Raw genomic sequence first — 18874 nt, forward strand, 5'->3', positions numbered from 1 at the left:
TCCCGCTTCTGGAAAAGTGCTGAAATATGGTGAATCATGACTACATCTGTGCAGAACATGCTACATGACTCCTGCTTCATTACAGTAGCATTATAATAAATTAGCATTGTGGGACCCTCGCCCCCAGTGGGCAATCAAGGAAACTCATGGGAGACCGCATGCGCACTAGTTTTAAAGTAATATAATCACTTGTGAATGCACAATAAAAGCCCACCGAAACTAGCCAGGAAGTATCTGCCCTATAAGAAAAGAATCCCTCCAGCTACTGAGGGTCAATCTCTGCTTGGGGTTGGCCCTCTCTCATGTTCTGTGGAGTGTACTATTGCTTAATAAATCTGCTCTCTCTCTTTCTGCTACAAACTCTCTGTGCGCTTGGTTCAATTCATTGTTCGTGATCACCTAGAACCTGGTTATCTGTGCCCAACTGCCACCCTTTTATCTCTATTTCATCTTCCTTCATCAGGGTTTGCAACCCCACCCCACCTCCAACTTCTACTCCAACAGGTGGCTTTTTGGGGGCAGAACTTCAGATGAATCCACAACTGAGCTCACAAGCATGCACTAGAACTAGCTCTCTCCCTTCCTCTCATTAATAAGCTTCCTTGGGTAATCTTTTAAAATTATCTTGGCCCTTTATAAACTTGGTACAGATGAGGGGTTTAAGAAATACCAAGTGGCCCTGGCTAGTGTGGCTCAGTTGGTTGGAGCATCATTCCATAAACCAAAGGGTTGTAGGTTTGATTCCCAGTCATAGCACATGCCTAGGTTGAGGTTTCAGTCCCCAGGCAGGGGGCGCTTAATGATCAATGTTTCTCCCTGCTCCCCACCTTCCCTTCTCTCTAAAATCAATAGGCCCATCCTTTGGTGGGGATTAAAAAACAAAAAATAAGTACCAAGTGGGTTTTATCGATGAGGTGCTAATCATTACTGAGTGAATAGCCTTAAAAAATGTTTACTATTCACGATGACTACTAACTATCTAACTATTCATATCTAACTACTATGGCTAGTTAGATATGTCAACTTGATTAGGCTATAGTAGTAGTACTAGCATTCTAACACTAACCTAGGATTTCCTATGAAGGCCTTTTGTAGATGTGGTTAATATCTACAATCAGATGATTTTAAGTAAAGGAGATTATATATTCTATAATGTGGATGGACCTCATCTAATCTGCTGAATCACCCTAAGAGCAAAACTGAAATTTTCTACCCTGAGAAAAAATTCCACCTTGTAACTGTAGCATGAGGTCCTCCTGGAGAGTTTCTAGCCTACTCTACAAATTTTAGAGTTATGAGACCCATAAATCTGTAACTCCATTATTTCATATCAATGTCTTTATCTGATACATATACACACACACATTTCTTACGCTGCTTGTGCCTGGGGTCATTCGTGCGTAAGGATATCTTACTTGATTAAGGCTAGACACCTAAAGGGTAGGGAGTGTCAGCTTAGAAAGCTAGTTTCGGCTACTTGTGGACACATCCTCTAGTAGGTTAGCCTGAACTTCTTTACATGGTGATTCCAGGAAAGCAGGAAGGCAAGGTCAGCGCGCAAGCTCTTTTCAACTCTGCTTACTGCATTTTTTAACTATCAATCAAGCAAGGTAAACCCAGAATCAATGTGGGGGATGTTATAAATAGGCCAAAATAATAGAATTTTCGAAGATTCTCCAAGGGAGGGAGAGCTAGTTCTCATGCAAGTCATAAGCTCAGCTGTGGAGTCATCTTAGGCAGAGGTTAGAGGGAAAGAGAGAGTGTTACAGGGCAGAGGCAGAAGGAGGCATGATGCACTAGAGGCCATTACTATAATAATATAAGGCATTACTGTTAAACGTTAGTGGTGGGAATGCTATAGACTAGATGTTGGTGTACCCCACCCCCAAATTTAGGTTAAATCCTAATGCCTAATACTATGGTATTTGGAGGTGGGGCCTTTAGGAGGTGATTACAACATGAGGGTAAGGCTCTTATAAGTAGAATTAATGTCCTTATAAAAGAGATCCTTTGCCTCTTCTGCCTTGCCAGGACACAGAGAAAAGATCCCCCCCCCACCCCCCCACGCCCAAGCACGAACGAGGAAGTAGGACCTCACCACTGAATCTGCTGCTGCTTTGATTTTGGACTTAAACCAGACTTTAAGACTGTGAGAAATAAATTCCTGTAGTTTATAAACCACCTAATGTCGAGTACTGTGTTAAAAGCAGCATGAACAGACTAAGGCAGGGAACTTTAAGTTCTTTTTCTAGGCACACAAGCATATTGACACAGGTGCATATGGTCTGAGTGAATGAAATGATTGATTTATGTCTGCTTACAAAAACAGGATGCCACTCTATGTGCAGAAAATTCAACTACAAATGAAGACCACTCGTGAGCTACATTATAGACATATAAAACAACATAATTCCTTCAACAAAACTGTACTGATTGTTCACTTTCTCTAATAATACAACAGTATGATTGTAGAAAAATAATAAACCTGTAGAAAATTTTATATAAATCTGGGAAAATTTAGCCTGAAAAGGAAAGTCCTCTCAGTTCAACAACTTCATGAGCATACCTTTTTTGATAAGGATAATCAACTATATCTTATTGCTATTTTATAGTTCATAAAACTTTGGCCAGCTAAGTTTGCAAAGTCTGCATTCACACTAATTCCTACCAATCTTTCCAGTTTCTTCAAGTTGAGAGAAGACAAGTCCTGGCTTGCTGCACCCTGATTCCTCTCCATGAGAACAAGGCAAAACAAAACATTTACTACACACAGTGAATACTAAATTTCTCATGGCCTTGCATTATTTTAGAAGCTGGAAAAGTAAGCTATAACTCATCGTCTTGATAAGGCAGCAAAAGGCAAAGGAGTAACATCTAAGGAACATGGGCTGATACAGAGAACAGAGGTAGTAGCAATTACAAAAGGCAAGTCTTTCTTGTGAAGAGGTTTTGGTCAGATAAAACTGCTTACAGAGAGAAGAGGGCAGGTCCAGGCAAGTGTTCCTGTAATTAAGCCACTTAAAAAACTGTCACATAAATCCCTTCTTTTGGTGAAAATTGACAAATGCAGAAAATTTAATGAAAAATAATGGTGAGTTATAGCAATTTTCCTCAAAATTATAGTAAGTGACTGAACTAGAATTTGAGTTAAATTTCTTGACTCAGAGTTGGTTACAAATATACTACAATGTATTAGGATCTAGCCAGAAGTGTCCAACCTGCAGCCCAGGATGGCTATGAATGTGGCCCAATCGTAAATTTACAAAGTTGTATATTTACTTAAAACATTATGAGATTCTTTTGTGATTACCTGTCATGATGTATTTAATGTGTGGCCCAAGACACTTCTTCTCCCAGTGTGGCCCAGAGATGCCAAAAGGTTGGACACCCCTGATAGTCCATAGCTAACTCATTTCAAGCTCAAAAATATTTTTAGAATGGGTAAAATAAAATATAAGCAAGATTTTACATTTTAGTCAGGACTGTAAATGCGCTCTGGGTTGCAATCTTAGCTTCCTTAATTATTAGGAAATTGCTTAGCTTCTTTGAACCTGTTTTCACTTTTGAAAATTGAGAATAAAGCTTATCAGTAGATTAGGGACCTTGAGTTGTTGGGAATATAAATATGAACAACAGTGTGAGGGAAGTAGAGGATAGAAAAGGCTAATAATAAAGACAAAACAAAACTAGTAAAAGAATAAATAGTAAATAATAGTTACAATAAATTTGAAAAACAAAAATAAGGTGCGGCAGTAGAAATACGATTTCTACTTGAGCACATATGACATAATATGTGCTCAAGAAACACATTTTATACCTATTTTCTCTGTTATATTATGAATTAAAATCACTGAGCATGAAGAATATTTAATTCAACTTCCTGAGTAAACAAAACTATGTATCAGAATGTAAAATATTTAATATACACTGCAAGGTCGAAGTACGCGTACTTTATGAATATGGGTTCACGGCATGCCTGATGAGGCAGTGTAGCAGTTACAAGCAGGTCTTCCAGCCAGAAGGATCTGTATTCAAGTACATTATTTAAGTCGGAGCAGAGTACTTAACTGCTCCAAGCCTCACTTTCTTAACTTAGTTGAAAACGAGGAAAATGTATGCTCCTATTTCATGGACTGCTATCAAGATTTAATGACAAAGTTATAGTAAACAGATCAAGATGGTATTGGTATAAAAACATACACACAGATCAATCAAACTGAATAGAGAGCCCAAAAATAAACAAAAGGACCAAGAACATACAATGAGAAGACAGTCTCTTTAATAAATGGTATTGGGAAAATTGGAGAGCCACATGCAGAAGAATGCAAACTGGACCACTATCTTACACTACTTACAATAATTAACTCAAAATGAATTAAAGACTTGAACATAAATCCTGAATCATACGACTCCTAGAAGAAAATATGTATTAACCCCTTGATGTCAGTCTTGGCAATGATTTTTTGATTTAAAACCAAAAGCAAAGGCAACAAAAGCCAAAATAAGTGGGTCTATATCCAACTAAAAAGCTTCTGCACAGCAAAGAGAAACCATCAACAAAATGAAAACAAAACCTATAAAATAGGAGAAAAATTTACAAATATAATATCTGATAATGGGCTAATACCCAAACTATATAAAGAACTCACACACTCAACAGCAAAAGGAAGGAAGGAAGGAAGAGGAAAAAACCCCCCCACGCACAACAAATAATCTGATAAAAATGGGCAGAGGAATTTTTTCCCAAAACACATGTGGCCTACAGGTAAATGAAAAGCTGTTCATCACCAATCATCAGGGAATCGCAAATCAAAACCACAATGAGCTATCACTTTACACTTATTAGAATGACTGTCACCAAAAACAGGAGGTAAGTGTTGGGAGGAAGTGTGCTGTTGGTGGGAATGGAAATTGGCGCAGCCAATATGGAAAACAGTACGGAGGTTCCCTGAAAAATTAAAAACAGAACTACCATATTATCCCTAATTCCACCTCTGGGTATACAGCAGAAGGAAATGACATCACTCTCTAAGAGCTGTCTGCACCCTCGTATTTGTTGCAGACTGTTGTAGCTCACATGGTGACAGCCTTGTCCTGATAAGCACTGTCCTGACCACCAATGTTGTGGGTTCCAACCACAGTCAGGGTGCATGCAAGCATCACCCACTGAATGCATAAATAGGTGGAACAACAAATTGATGTTTCTTTTTCTTCTCTCTTACTCTTCCCTTCCCCTCTTTCTCAAAAACAAAAACGAAAAAAAGTATATACAATAAGACTATTAGATAACTAGTTAGCCATAAAAAATAAGGAAACTTGTCATTTGCATGAATGGACCCTAAGGGTATTAAGCAAGGTGAAATAAGTCAAATAAAGACAGATATTGTATGCTCTTAATTATATGTGAAATCTAAAAAAAAAAAAGGCAGACTGGTCAAAAGTTACAAATTTCCACTTATGAGTTCTGCAGATATAATGGAGAGCATGGTTTAAAAAAACAGATAATTAATAAGTATTTGGCATAACATATTTCAGGATGAGATAAAAACTATCATTCCTACAAAGCCGATGGATGTCTTTAAACATCTCTTAAAAATCAGTATTTGTTTTGATTTTTTACTAACTTATTTCTACTGAGCTATTGCCCAACCACGTGTTTTGGAAATAATCTATTACTTGCTTTCAATAAAAAATTTATTTTCTAAATAAAAAAATTATAATTTACTAAAAAAATTATAGTAAAAAGAAAAAGTGCTTAAGAAGAAAGATGAGAGGCAATAGTCCAAACAGTTGAAAATGCCATTTAGAGTTCAAAGCCTATATACCTTCTTGAGAAAGTTACCTAGTGGTCTATCATACTCCAGAAAAGCTGAAAGCAGAGGGATGAGCAAAACTTGCACAAGTAAGAGTTGTAAACACCTGAGAAGGCGTTTTCATAGAACGCCGCCCAAGGTAACCAAGTAAGTGACAGCAACAGGAACGGTGAATACCGAGGCCCCTTCTCTCTCCACCTCTAGCAGTGGCCAGACAAGCTCTGACCCATCCACTCGAGAGCTTCACTCTATGCTAACTCCTCTCCTCAACCTTCAAGTCCTTCAAGCCGCAAAGATCAGGGCGCTACAGGTAAGGCGGGCGGGGTCGAAGGATGCGGCGTCTTCTCAGTTCTTCCCTCGCGCCCAGATCAGGATCTCGGTTGCGCAGCCCCCCACTGTACAGAGGCAGATTCTGAACCTAAAAAAGGCTAAACTTTTTTCCCCTCCCTTTTACACTGAGCATCACCCGGACCATAGCTTGCAAACGCCTGAGAAGGTGAGGTCTTCCCATCTTCCAGACTCTGACCTGGCCTTTACTCCCCAATGGTAGGAGCTTCCCTAAGCCGGGACCGCACCCCTCAATTCCCCCCCCCCATCCCCCCGCAGAACGACCGTCTGACCTCACCTGGGAGTGGTTCCACCAGGCGATGGCTTAGGGAAACCTCAGAAAAAGCAGGCCAACCAGCAACACCACAGAAGGGGCAGTCATGATCCACCTCATTCAGGCCACGAGCGCAGACGCGCCTAAGTAGCTGCTGCGTCTCCCGCCTTGGGTAGACGTCTTGCCGCCGCGGTACGGTCGCAGCCTCCCGCATTGCACGTCGGGAAGGCCTACTCCACTTCTCAGAGACTTCAGTTCCCAGGATGCACAGCCTCCAAGAAGAGCAGTACCCTGGGATTCGGAGTCCTAATCCTACGCCTCCTCCCCGTCCTTAAAACAGAGTCCAGGCACCGGGCTGGGGAAATATAAACGTAAAGCAGCCCCCACAGTCGTGAAATGTAGGCTCCTTTTGCATCCGGGACCTTGTTCTGGCCGCGGCTGGGTGGGGAATGGTCGCCTAGCAGCAGCCGCCGCCGCCGCTACTGATCGCTCGGAACCGGTGGGCGGGATCCGCTGTGCGGTTGGAACGGCGCTGGGGAGCCGTCAAGCGCTGCTGCCGGGCCCGCGGTGGATGCGGTAGATAAGAAGCCTCCGCCGTTTGCAAGGCTTGGTGGGTGGATGCTGGTGAGCAGGAGCAGCGAATCTCTTCCCACGCAGGTTCTTTAAGCCTCAGGGCCCGTGTGCAATAGCCCAGCTTCCTCGCCCCTTAGTTTTTGGTCCCCAATCCATCTGCCTTCTTGCTTCAGCCCTGTTTACTCCGACCCAAATGCACTCATTTCAGTTGTTTATTTCTGCCCTCTTCCAGCCACACCCCCAGTTCCCGATTCTCAGAATCAGGCGTCAGTTACAGCCTTCTAGGCACCCCCGCGCTTGGTACTTTAGATGTTCGCGCGCGTTTTGGTGGTCAAGAGCGTGGAGAAGATGACTCAAAATCTTAGTTCTGGCCTAGATTAGTTTTAGCAAGGGAGCCGTCATAGTTTATTTAGACGGTACAATAACTGATGATTTGTGCCAGCTGGTATAATTTTGATGAAGGCTGTTTTACCCACTAATCTGTTACATAGTTAAGGAGCCATAGCTCTTTGTTAACACCATAGTTACAGTGTAATCTATAAAAAGTGTAAACTACTGTAAAAACAATAACGCTGTTTATCTTGAAAATGCTAATACCCACCTGTTTTGTTACAGAAGGTAAAGCATTGTTAAAGAATTCAAGATGCCACCTAATATAAACTGGAAAGAAATAATAAAAGTTGACCCAGATGACCTACCTCGTCAAGAAGAATTGGCAGATAATTTATTGGTTTCCCTATCCAAGGTGCTTAATTGATAAATAATACATAGATATATACATACAAATATGATTAAGTCCTCCTTGAATCACTGAGTGGTATAACCGGAAGCATTTTTATATTTTGCTTAAGGGTTATAAACTAGTTGCTTTTCTGTTTACTTAGGTGGAAGTAAATGAGCTGAAAAATGAAAGTCAAGAAAATGTGATACACCTTTTCAGAATTACTCAGTCACTAATGAAGGTTTGTATGTAGTAGATTTCAAAAACAGTTTTGACTATTAAAGAAATGTAAGGGTCTGTTATTTAAATAAGTTAATCTCTGTGAAAGTAATATCTAAATCACAAAGAAATGAGGTATCGTCAAATGTGACTGAGAATTTTAGTGTGTAAAACATTGCTAGTTTTTGCTCTAAAGTTCCTAAAAGAATGTGTAGGGGAAACAGAATGAATATGCTTAAAAATAACATAGGGAGGTCCTGCGTTAATTATGTTAGCATAATCCTGAGGTAGAAATGAAAAATGCAGATGACTATTTGTAGGATTAGTTTGAAGGGGGAGAGAGTTAAGTGTGAGAAGACCTCAAAGACTGATGAGTTTTAGGTAAAAGGAAGGTAGTAGAAAAATGTTAAGGAGAGACTAGAGATGGAGATTGAAAATGTGCATATTCTTTTACATTTGAGGAGACAAGTGTAGAAAGTTTTAGCAGCTTGCAGGGGAAATAAATGGTGGGTATCTATGGTTTGCTAGCCTTGTTGAAGACTTAAATTGTATGCTGTCAGCAATGAGGATTCATTGAAGATTTTTGAGTCACAATTGATAGATACAAAAATATGCCTTAGGAAGGCTAAATTAGGTATGAAAATATGACAAATCGAAGAGAATTGAAGCTGTTTAGATAGAACATTATGAAGGAGATTAGACATAAAATTATGGACTAGAGTAATGACAGTTAGAATAGAAAAAAGAGACAATGTAACAATAGAAAAAAGAGGCAGTGGAAAACATTCCAAAGGGACAAGTTGCAATACTGGATATAAGACTTGAAGGAAAAAGAGGAAACAAAGGTGTTTAAACTGTTAAAATCTAGAAATTATCACCTTAGGAAAGAAAATCATGAATCTTATTTACTGATTATCTCCATGTGACAGGCACTGCAGACACTAAGTATTGGGGGAACAAATAAAATTCTTATTTTCAGTTCTTATATTCTAATGTAAAGACATATTAAAGTCACTTTTTTTAATGTTTAGATGAAAGCTCAAGAAGTAGAGCTAGCTTTGGAAGAAGTTGATAAAGCTGGAGAAGAACAAGCAAAATTTGGTAAATATCTTGGAAAAAGTTTGTGATATTAGATAGTGGATTCCATTTATTTACTAAGCAATAGAGAATTAACTTTCATATAGTCTATAAAATTTGTATATGCAATTTATTTTGAAAGCTAACTCCTACTTATGGGTCTGGTATAGAATAGTATTTTTCCTCTTATATTATTATAATGATGATGGAATTTTTAAAAAGAATTAATTTTATTATTTTATTGAAATTTATTTAAAAGCTTGATAAATCTGACCAATTGAAACATCTTTTTTTTTTTTTTCAAATAGAAAATCAATTAAAAACTAAAGTAATGAAACTGGAAAATGAACTGGAGGTATGTCCTTTTCTATCCTCTAGGGTGTAATTGTCAATTTTATTATTTGGAATTATTATTTTCATTTTGAATTATCATTGGCTGGAAACCACACGAATGATATTGTATTCATGATTAGTTGTCCAGTATATATTTTATATGCCCATCGTGTACCTTAAATTCTATTAAGAATTGAGTATCCAATTATGAACAAGATAAAAAGATTCAAGAATCTTAGCCTACAGTCTAGAAGGATATACAAAGGGTTACCAATAACAGGCGGAGTGAGGCACGTGGGAATTTGAGGAATAGTGACAGAGGGTATGGTAGAAGAAACAGCTTTTGAGAAAGCCAAGAGCCAAAATATAAATGTATTATTACGAAACTGAATACATAGAGATTCCTGAGACTGTAAGAAGGAATGTGATGTAGAAGGATCAGACTTTAAAAGGAAGAAGGGGAAAAGAATGGATGTGTATAGAAGACTTCAGTTTGCAGGTAGGCTGTTCAATACAGTAGCACTAATGACTTGGAGCTATTGACATTTAAATTCATTATAATTAAAACTAAACATTCAGCTCTTCAGTTTCACTAGCCACATTTCAAGTGCTCAATAGCCACATGTGGATAATAGCTACTATACTGGAGAATGTAGAGAACATTTCCGTTATCCTAGAAAGTCCTCTTAATAACACTGGTCTAAATAGTCTGTGATATGAGGTTAAGGGCAGGGTAAGAGCACCAGGATTCAGTAACTGGGATGGAGGCTCAGGTGGTTTGGAACCTGGTTTCGGAGCTCTGATGCTCAGGGGAACTTTCATAGTTCATCATCTGTGTTCTGTGACTTCGCACTTTAGTCTGGCTCAGACGCTATAATAGAGCTTGAATAATTGCTGGTCAATTCTTCATAGCTCTGGGTGGCTCTGGAAGAGCTTAGGGGGTTGTCAGCCTGTGAACTAAAGCCTAAATAAGTTAAACTTTTTAAAAAAATGTTTTTTAAGCTAGCATGATTTTGAACATCTGATGCTGATTATAGTACATATTTAAAGTCAAGGTAATTATTTGTTTGTTGTTGATTCATTTGACTCTCCAAATATAATGTTTTATACTTTTGGTTTATTACTTCAAGATGGCGCTGCAGTCTACAGGTGGACGTGACACCCGGTTTTTACGTGATGAAATTCGCCAACTGGAAAAGCAATTGGAACAAAAAGATAGAGAATTGGAGGACATGGAAAAGGAGTTGGAGAAAGAGAAGAAAGTTAATGAACAAGTGAGGCACATTTTTTTCAATGAATTTTAACTGGTCAAGTTACCTGAAAAAAAACACCTGCTTATGCTTTTTATAATTATTGATAACAATACCAATTTTTATGTTTGTATTTATATGTGAAAATTGCTGTGTGCTCATCTCTAAGGTTTGATATCACAATTTGTGTTCTCATCACATCTTTAAAATATAATAGATCAGGTTCTTCAAGTGAATGTGATGTGGAGATTAATTCTTTATATTCAGAAGTACATTTTTCTCAAGACTAGAATTGTCTGCTTACATTGATGACTTGTTCTGGAAAACTGGTATGAAGAAATTAACAGGCATTCAAAAATTTGATTTTTTTAATTTGCCATAGTTTATTTGGGGGGAAAGGTATTTTTTGTATTTATAATAGACTTAGAAATTAATCTTTTAATGATGTATTTAATAATAATCAGATTTCTTGTTTTCAGGTGTACTTCACTTTATGAAATATGTGGGTTCTTAAGAAGTTGTGTTGATGTCAGTATTTTGTAAATCAATGAATATTTAAAATCATGGCATTTCATCTTTTATACAAGCATATTTTGCTATTACCTCGTATTAGTCTTTGTGATTTATAAAATCATGCAACGTCACTTAAATTTTGTTTGAGGAACAATTTTTTATAGATAAATTTGTATTTCCTGTCAGAAAATAATGTGTTTTTTATTTTGTCTCAGCCGTCAGTAAACTTAGTACAGAGTTCAGTGCCCAGTTGTGGTAACTGTCCTGTCCCTGATACCCAGAAGCTTTTTCTACCTTTTTGTTCCTTAGAAGGTCAATGTTGTATTACATCCTAATAATCTTATGTTATCTATTGTTCTCTTAGAAATAGATGGTTTTAAACTTTAAGTAAACAACGATTTTTAGGGTTTCTGTTTAAAGAGAATCCATCATAGATTGATTTGTAAGAAAAAGCATTCCCATTCTTGATTTATCTGTGTAATTTGGAAGAGTTATACAGTAGAACAAGTATGGATTAATCCCACCTAAGGGTTAAGATTAAGCTCTTAGAGCAGGGGTGTCAAACTCATTTTCACCAGGGGTCACATCAGACTGGAGGCTGCCTTCAAAGGGCCGAATGTAATTTTAGGACGGTATAAATGTAACTACTTAACAGTTAAGGGAGAGCTCAGTGCTGTCACTGGGTAGAGACAAGGTGCCGGGCTGGATAAAACAAGGTGGAGGGCTGGATTTGGCCCGCAGGCCTAGTGTTTGCCACCTGTGTTTTAGAGCATTATCTGTTTTGTTGACTCAGTAAAACAACAGACCTGTAGATTTCTGAATAATCATAAAGGATTCAACCTGTGCTATACAGTAATGCAGCTACTTCGGGGGGTCTCTGTATGTGTGGTTTCCTGTCTAGCTAGCCCATATATTAGTCACCTTTATACTATTCATACCACACACCCTCAGCTACTCAGCACTACCTGTTCGTTCATATCTTAGATTATTATCTTTATTCATAGGCACAAACACAGAAAACTTGAATATATGACCTGTGTACTTTTGCAGCTGCTAGGTTCCTTTAAGTGGAATATGGTTATGAGTTGCTTTGACAACTTCTTTATCTGTAACCAGTCATTCAGTTTTACTGAGTATTTTACAGGATGCTGGATAATTTACTAAATGCGAGAGATATAGTGGGCATCTAACTATATTCCATTTCTCAGTGATACTTACCATCAGTAACAATTGTAACATGGAGATAATACTCTAGGGGTACAAATATATGAAAGAATATTTTGGGATGCTCTGGGGAGTAATACCTAAATCAGTCTTGAGTTTCAGAAAGTGATCTTTAAACTGAGACCTGAAGTAAGTTACCTGGAAAAGGGAATGGGGTGTATACATGATGGTTAAGAAAAGGGCATTCTATTTTTGGTTTTTTAAAAAGATTTTATTTATTTATTTTTAGAAGGAGAGGGAGGGGAGGAGAAAGAGAGGGAGATAAATAATGATCAATTGCCTTTAGCATGACCCCAACTGGGGCCCTGGCCTACAGCTTAGGCATGTGCCTTGACTGGGAATCAAACCAGCGACCTTTTGGTTCACAGGCCAGCACTCAATCCACTGAGCCATAACAGCTAGTATGAAAAGGGCATTCTGAGTAGACGATACAGTATTTGCTAAGACCTAGCAGTAAGAGAGCATGATGTAGTTAGGAAACTGCAATTATTTATTTTGGCTGAAGTATAGATAAAAATAACATAAAAGTCCTTACTACAGGCCAGACACTTTATATGCATTAATTGATTGTTCTTCATCAGATACTTATATGATAATTGGCTTAACAATAACCCACAACCTTTGGACCAACTTGATACTTATATGAAATAGGTGACATTTCCTCCATGCTACAGATGAACAAACTGAGACACAGTAAGGTAATTGCCCACAGTTACACAATTAATAAGTGGTAAAGCCAAGGTTTGAATCCAAACGTAATTAAGAGTCTGTGCTCTTAACCACTGTACTACATCCTGCCTTCCAGTTTTAACATGCAGGATCTTCTGGAGAGAGAAGCAAAAGCCTGTTCCTGAGGAATTTGGTCTTTTTTCTCAAAGAAGCCGATGAAGAATTTTGAACTTAGGGCTATCATGATCAATTCTATGCCTTTACTCTGTAGAGAGTGGATTGAAGGGGGCAAAGAGTAGTTAGGAGGCATTTCAGGCAAGCATAATGTTGGACTAATTAAAGTAATGACTGGGGGGGTAGGGACATAGACACATTTGAGAGATGGAGATGTAATTGGATATGTTGAATGATTGGTTGTTGGGGAAGAGGAATGCACCTAATTTTCTGAGTGGGGCCACTAGTTAAGTGGATAGTGTCATTCATTCACTTAGAAGGGACACGAGGAGTTTAGGTTTGCGATTATTATTTCAGTTTTATACATGTACTCTATGTACATATTCAAAAGGGATACCTGTGGATATAGAATTCACAAGAGGTACTGGATAGATGAGAAGGATTTTGCCTAGATATTAAAGCCACAGAAATTCTTGTTAGATAGATGTCTGACACATAGAAATATCTAATAAAATAGGAAGAGATGTTTCAAGGAACAGAGAATGTTTGAGGAACATTTGTCCTCAAGAAAGGACAAATGTCAAGAGTATGATGTTCAAAATCTATGGAAAAAACAGTTATCAGTAGTGGTAAGTGCTTGAGTGTTAAGTTCTTTACATCTCTCTGATAAATTTTTTAAATTCAAAACAACAAGATTTTCTTAGCTCCCATACAATAATAAAAATAACAATAATAATAATAATAGGTAACTTTTAAGATTTGTATAGCATATTGCATATTATTATGAACTTTCTTTAAACTTTAATTTTGAAAACTTCCACATCATCATAAAGATTGTGAGAAACATAACACCACATACTATTAATATAAGTTCGACAATTGTTACCATTGTGCCATGTTTGCTTTATCATTCTGTGTATCTTTGCACAAACAGACATATTTCTCTCTCTCTCTCTTTCTCCCTCTCTGTCCCTCATTCTTATTGCCGAGCCATTGAGGATTGGTTGTGGATCTTATGATACATTATATTCAAATACAGATATCATGATACTTCATACTTAAGAATTTCAGTATGTTTCGCCTGAAAAGTGCGGTATTCTCTAACATAATCACTATGTAATCAGCATACTAAAGAAATATAATATGAACTCAATATTGTTATTTAACATATGGTCCATACTCATATTTTCTCTATTGATACAATAATATCCGTCATAGTCTCCCTACCCAATGCTAAGGTTAAGTCAAGGGTTACATATTGTAATTGATTAATTATCATAGAATTTTAGCTATATGATAATTGGCAGGAAGAACGAAAGTAAAAGGTCATAAGAGGATTGGGAAAGGACAACAGGTGAAAGATATCTATAATAATGATTATGATATGTGCCTGTTAGGGGAAACTAAATAAAAGAATTACAAGTGAAATTATTTTTTAACTATATTTTTTGATTATGCTATTACAGTTGTCTCACATTTTTTCCCTTCGCTCCCCTCCACTCAGCACGTTCTATTCCCTCAGGTGATCCTCACACCATTGTTCACGCCCATGAGTCATGCATATAAGTTCTTTGGCTTCTCCATTTCCTATACTGTACTTTACATCCCCATGGCTGTTTTGTAACTACCTTTTTGTACTTCTAATTAATCCCCTCACCAAATCACTATTTCCCCACACCCCCCTCCCGTCTGGCAACCATCAAAATGCTCTCAGTATCCATGATTCTGTCTCTGTTCTTCATTTTCTTAGTTTTTAAGAATCCATTGTTGATATGCATTTTTGCCATTTTGTTGTTCATAGTTTTGATCTTCTTTTTCTTAAATAAGTCCCTTTAACATTTCCTATAATAGTGATTTGATGATGATGAACTCCTTTAGCTTTCTCTTGTCTGGGAAGCTCTTTATCTGCCCTTCAATTCTAAATGATAGCTTTGACAGCAGTCTTGGCTGTAGGTGTCTGCTTTTCATGACTTCAAATATTTTTTGCCAATCCCTTCTTGCCTGCAAAGTTTCTTTTGAGAAATCAGCTAACAGTTATATGGGAACTCCTTTGTAGGTAACTAACTGCTTTTCTCTTGCTGCATTAAGATTCTCTCTTTAACCTTTGGCATTCTAATTATGATGTGTCTTGGAGTGGGCCTTTTGCCTCCATCTTGTGTGGGACTCTCTCTGTGCTTCCTGGCCTTGCATGTCTATTTCCTTTACCAAATTAGGGAAGTTTTCTTTCATTAATTTTTCAAATAGATTTCCAATTTCTTGCTCTTTCTATTCTCCTTCTGGCACCCCTATGATGCAAATGTTGGAGTGTTTGACGTTGTCCCAGAGGCTGCTTACAGTATCCTCATTTTTTGGATTCTTTTTTCTTGTTGTTCTGATTGGTTGTTTTTTTCTTCTTTATATTCCAAATAATTGATTTGATTCTTAGCTTCATCCACTCTACTGTTGTTTCCCTGTAAATTGTTCTTTATTTCAATTAGTGTATCCTTCATTTCTGACTGGTTCTTTTTTATGCTGCTGAGGTCATCACTGAGTTCCTTGAGCATCCTTTAAACAGTGTTTTGAACTCTTCATCTGGAAGGATTGCTTATCCACATTTTGTTTAGTTCTTTTTCTGGAGTTTTGATCTATTCTTTCATTTGGGCCATGTTTCTTTGTCTCCACTTTGGCAGCCCCCCCTGTATTTGTTTCTGTGTATTAGGTAGAGCTGCTTTTACTCTGTGTCTTGGTAGTGTGGTCTAATGTACTAGGTGTCCTGTAGGGTCCAGTGGCACAGCCACCCCTATCACCCAAGCTGGGTACTCAAGGTGCACTCTTCGTGTGGGCTGAGTACACCCTCCTCTTGTATTGGAGCCTTGGTTGCTATTGGCAGGTCAATGGGAGGAATTTATCCAGGCCAGTCACCTGTAAGGACTGGCCATGACCACTGACTGTCAATCTCTACCCTCCGTGGAGGATCAGCTCTGCAGGGGCAGAGTGGTGGTGCTCTGACGTGGTCTGTAGTTTTTCAACAAGTGAAATTATGTATATGTGGTAAAGAAAACAATACAAATTTTTTTTCTATTCCGTGCATGAGCATTGTGCTGAGGACTTTATATACATCATACTTAATTTTTACATAAACATATGAGATAAGAAAACTGAATTTTAGAGATGTTAAATGACTTGTTCACATTTTACTGGAAATTGTTGGACAATGTATATAAACCTAGGCCAGTCTGATTTAATATTTTTTAAAACTATTAGGTAGTGCCTTATAACTAATTTAATGTTCACTAAAAGTAATCAGTATTCTAGTCCTGAGATAGAACAACTGTGAAATGATAAAGACCTTGGACAGAACACTACTCATTATTAGGATTTGGTCAGGGGAAGGGGACAATGTTTTTATTTTCTGTGTTCTTTGCTTAGAGTTTTTCAACGGTTTGTTTTTAGATTTTTAAAAAAAACTTAACCTGTTTTATCCTTCCTAATTCTCAGTTTTCAAAATTTTTGTCCTATTATTTATGTCTTAGGTTGATATGAAGTCCTTAGTAATTAAATATTCTCTACTTTATTGGAGAAGATTTAAAATTTAAATTGATTAGATGAAAACCTGATGTTATATTGAATTACTGCTAAATTTTATTTATATATTTATTACTTACTTTTCTAGTTGGCTCTTCGAAATGAAGAAGCAGAAAATGAAAACAGCAAATTAAGAAGAGAGGTTGGTAAAAAATTTTAGTAGTTGCGGTGGTTCAACAAATATACTTTTAAAGGAAGTTTTCATAAATTTATATGGTAACTGGAATTGGAATCATCTAAGTAAATGATGTTTTCAGGCTGGCTGATTTTATGATATGACTTTGTCTCAGGGAAGTAGAAAATAAATCTAGGGGCAATGCCATTAAATACTACGTTCATCTCTTAGGTCTATGTGGATAAATCTAGCTCTCTCTTTTATTAGCTATTCTTTGCTAGTTTGTTAATAGAATTTATGACTGGATTTCTGTCTTCTCTTATTTTATCCATTACTCTTTTAAAATTTTTGTTCATGAGATCTTGTCAGTTCTAATTATTATTTGGTTTTTCAGAGCCAAATAATGTTTGTACCTTGTTTATCCTGGTAGTTCTTATCCTTTTAACAAAATCAAGATGTTCTTTTTTTGGTTAATAATTAATATTCTTGCTTTATTTGTTTACCCAAAATAATATCTCATCCTCCTACATTTTCATTTTAATTTCTAATTATTATTTTTAATTTTATATTGCCTTTCTCATTTCTAATTACCCTTTCCTGTCCTTTCCTGGAGAACAAACGTCTAAAGAAAAAGGTGAGGCTTTAAGGATGGTGAAATCTTGGGATTTTAAAGATACGTTTTGAGATCACTATTTAGAGTACAAAAAAATTTTTTGGAGAGTTTTTAAATAGAATATTGTGTTTGGTCTGTCTTCAGAATGAACAACTTCGTCAAGATGTTACTGACTATCAGAAACAAATAGACTCGCAAAAAGAAACTCTTTTATCAAGAAGAGGAGAGGACAGTGACTATCGCTCACAGTTGTCTAAAAAAAACTATGAGCTTGTTCAATATCTGGATGAAATTCAGGTAAAATGGATAGAAGTCACTTAAAAACAATGATTCTTATAAAACTTTAATTTCATTATAATTTGACCTACTATTTAGCCCTACATTTAAAGTCTTTAGTGTAAATTTATAACTATTTACTAGTAAAATATGAAATAAATTGCATCTTTGAAGTTGCAGATCTTCTTGCAAATTTATTGTTTTATATGCTTCTTGGGCATTGTTTAAGAAGAACTAAGATCCTTAGATAAAGCTTTCTTGATATTTACTTTTTAAAAAATTTTTATTTATTGATGAAAGAGAAAGAGAGGCATTGATTTGTTGTTCCGCTTATTTATGCATTCATCGGTTTATTCTTGTGTGTGCCCTGACCAGGAATCAAATGCACAATTTTGGTGTATCAGGACAACAGCTGTTGATGCTAAAGATCTGTAAAGAATTCTCTTTTCTCCAACAGATACTTAGGACTCCATTTAATTTTCATTTAGTTTAACTTTCAGTTTCTTAATTTTTTTAACTTTCTTTAATGTCTTTAACTTTCGTAGACTTTAACAGAAGCTAATGAGAAAATTGAAGTTCAGAACCAAGAAATGAGAAAAAATCTAGAAGAGTCTGTACAGGAAATGGAGAAGATGACTGATGAATATAATAGAATGAAAGCTATTGTGCATCAGACAGATACTATAATGGACCAATTAAAAAAAGAAAATGATCATTATCGGCTTCAAGTAAGAATTTCTGTTGGACTAACATTTTTACAGACGTCAAATTGCCTCATTACTAATTATTTGAAAGTAGATAGTACTTTATCTTTTTGTGAATTTTTGTCATATGCTATAGTATGTCATTTTATACTGTAACATGTTGTCTTGCTGATCTATTTCTTCATATGTGTTTTCTCTAATCCCATTAAATATACCTCATAATTCTTGCCATGTAGGGTATACAGGTGATACCTGAATGAATGTGTAGATAGTCCTGCAAAGCTGATAATTATGGGAATTTTCTACCAAAGACTCTTGAAGTCCTATGGAGCATAAAGTTTAATTTTACACCTTAAATATGCTATAAATATCAAAGAAACCAATATATCGTTCACACTTACATGGGGTTAAACTTATTTCAGAAACATAACAATG

The 18874-nt window shown here is 36.7% G+C and overlaps 2 protein-coding genes across 7 annotated transcripts in view; one reads left to right on the plus strand and one right to left on the minus strand.

Moving 5' to 3' along the window:
* The window catches only part of TMTC3 (transmembrane O-mannosyltransferase targeting cadherins 3), a 68263-nt gene extending 61572 nt beyond the window's left edge, over positions 1-6691 (minus strand). The window contains exon 1 of the mRNA XM_024572434.3: positions 6439-6691. The gene's annotated coding sequence lies outside the window, so the exon portion shown is untranslated. The remainder of the gene's footprint in view (positions 1-6438) is intronic.
* Positions 6692-6827: 136 nt separating this feature from the next.
* The window catches only part of CEP290 (centrosomal protein 290), a 94538-nt gene continuing 82491 nt past the window's right edge, over positions 6828-18874 (plus strand). For 4 of the 6 annotated variants that reach the window (XM_045204405.3, XM_045204493.3, XM_024572566.4 and 1 more), the window contains exons 1-9: positions 6828-7038; positions 7603-7732; positions 7872-7949; positions 8959-9028; positions 9313-9359; positions 10468-10611; positions 16820-16873; positions 17604-17756; positions 18281-18463. In XM_045204405.3, the coding sequence (XP_045060340.2) occupies positions 7631-7732; positions 7872-7949; positions 8959-9028; positions 9313-9359; positions 10468-10611; positions 16820-16873; positions 17604-17756; positions 18281-18463 (831 nt within the window). In that variant the 5' untranslated portion in view covers positions 6828-7038; positions 7603-7630. Of the gene's footprint in view, positions 7072-7602; positions 7733-7871; positions 7950-8958; positions 9029-9312; positions 9360-10467; positions 10612-16819; positions 16874-17603; positions 17757-18280; positions 18464-18874 lie in introns of all 6 variants that reach the window. The other 2 variants (XM_045204460.3, XM_045204418.3) reach the window with 2 other exon arrangements.

Source organism: Desmodus rotundus, chromosome 3, assembly GCF_022682495.2.
Source record: "Desmodus rotundus isolate HL8 chromosome 3, HLdesRot8A.1, whole genome shotgun sequence".
NCBI classification, from domain to species: domain Eukaryota; kingdom Metazoa; phylum Chordata; class Mammalia; order Chiroptera; family Phyllostomidae; genus Desmodus; species Desmodus rotundus.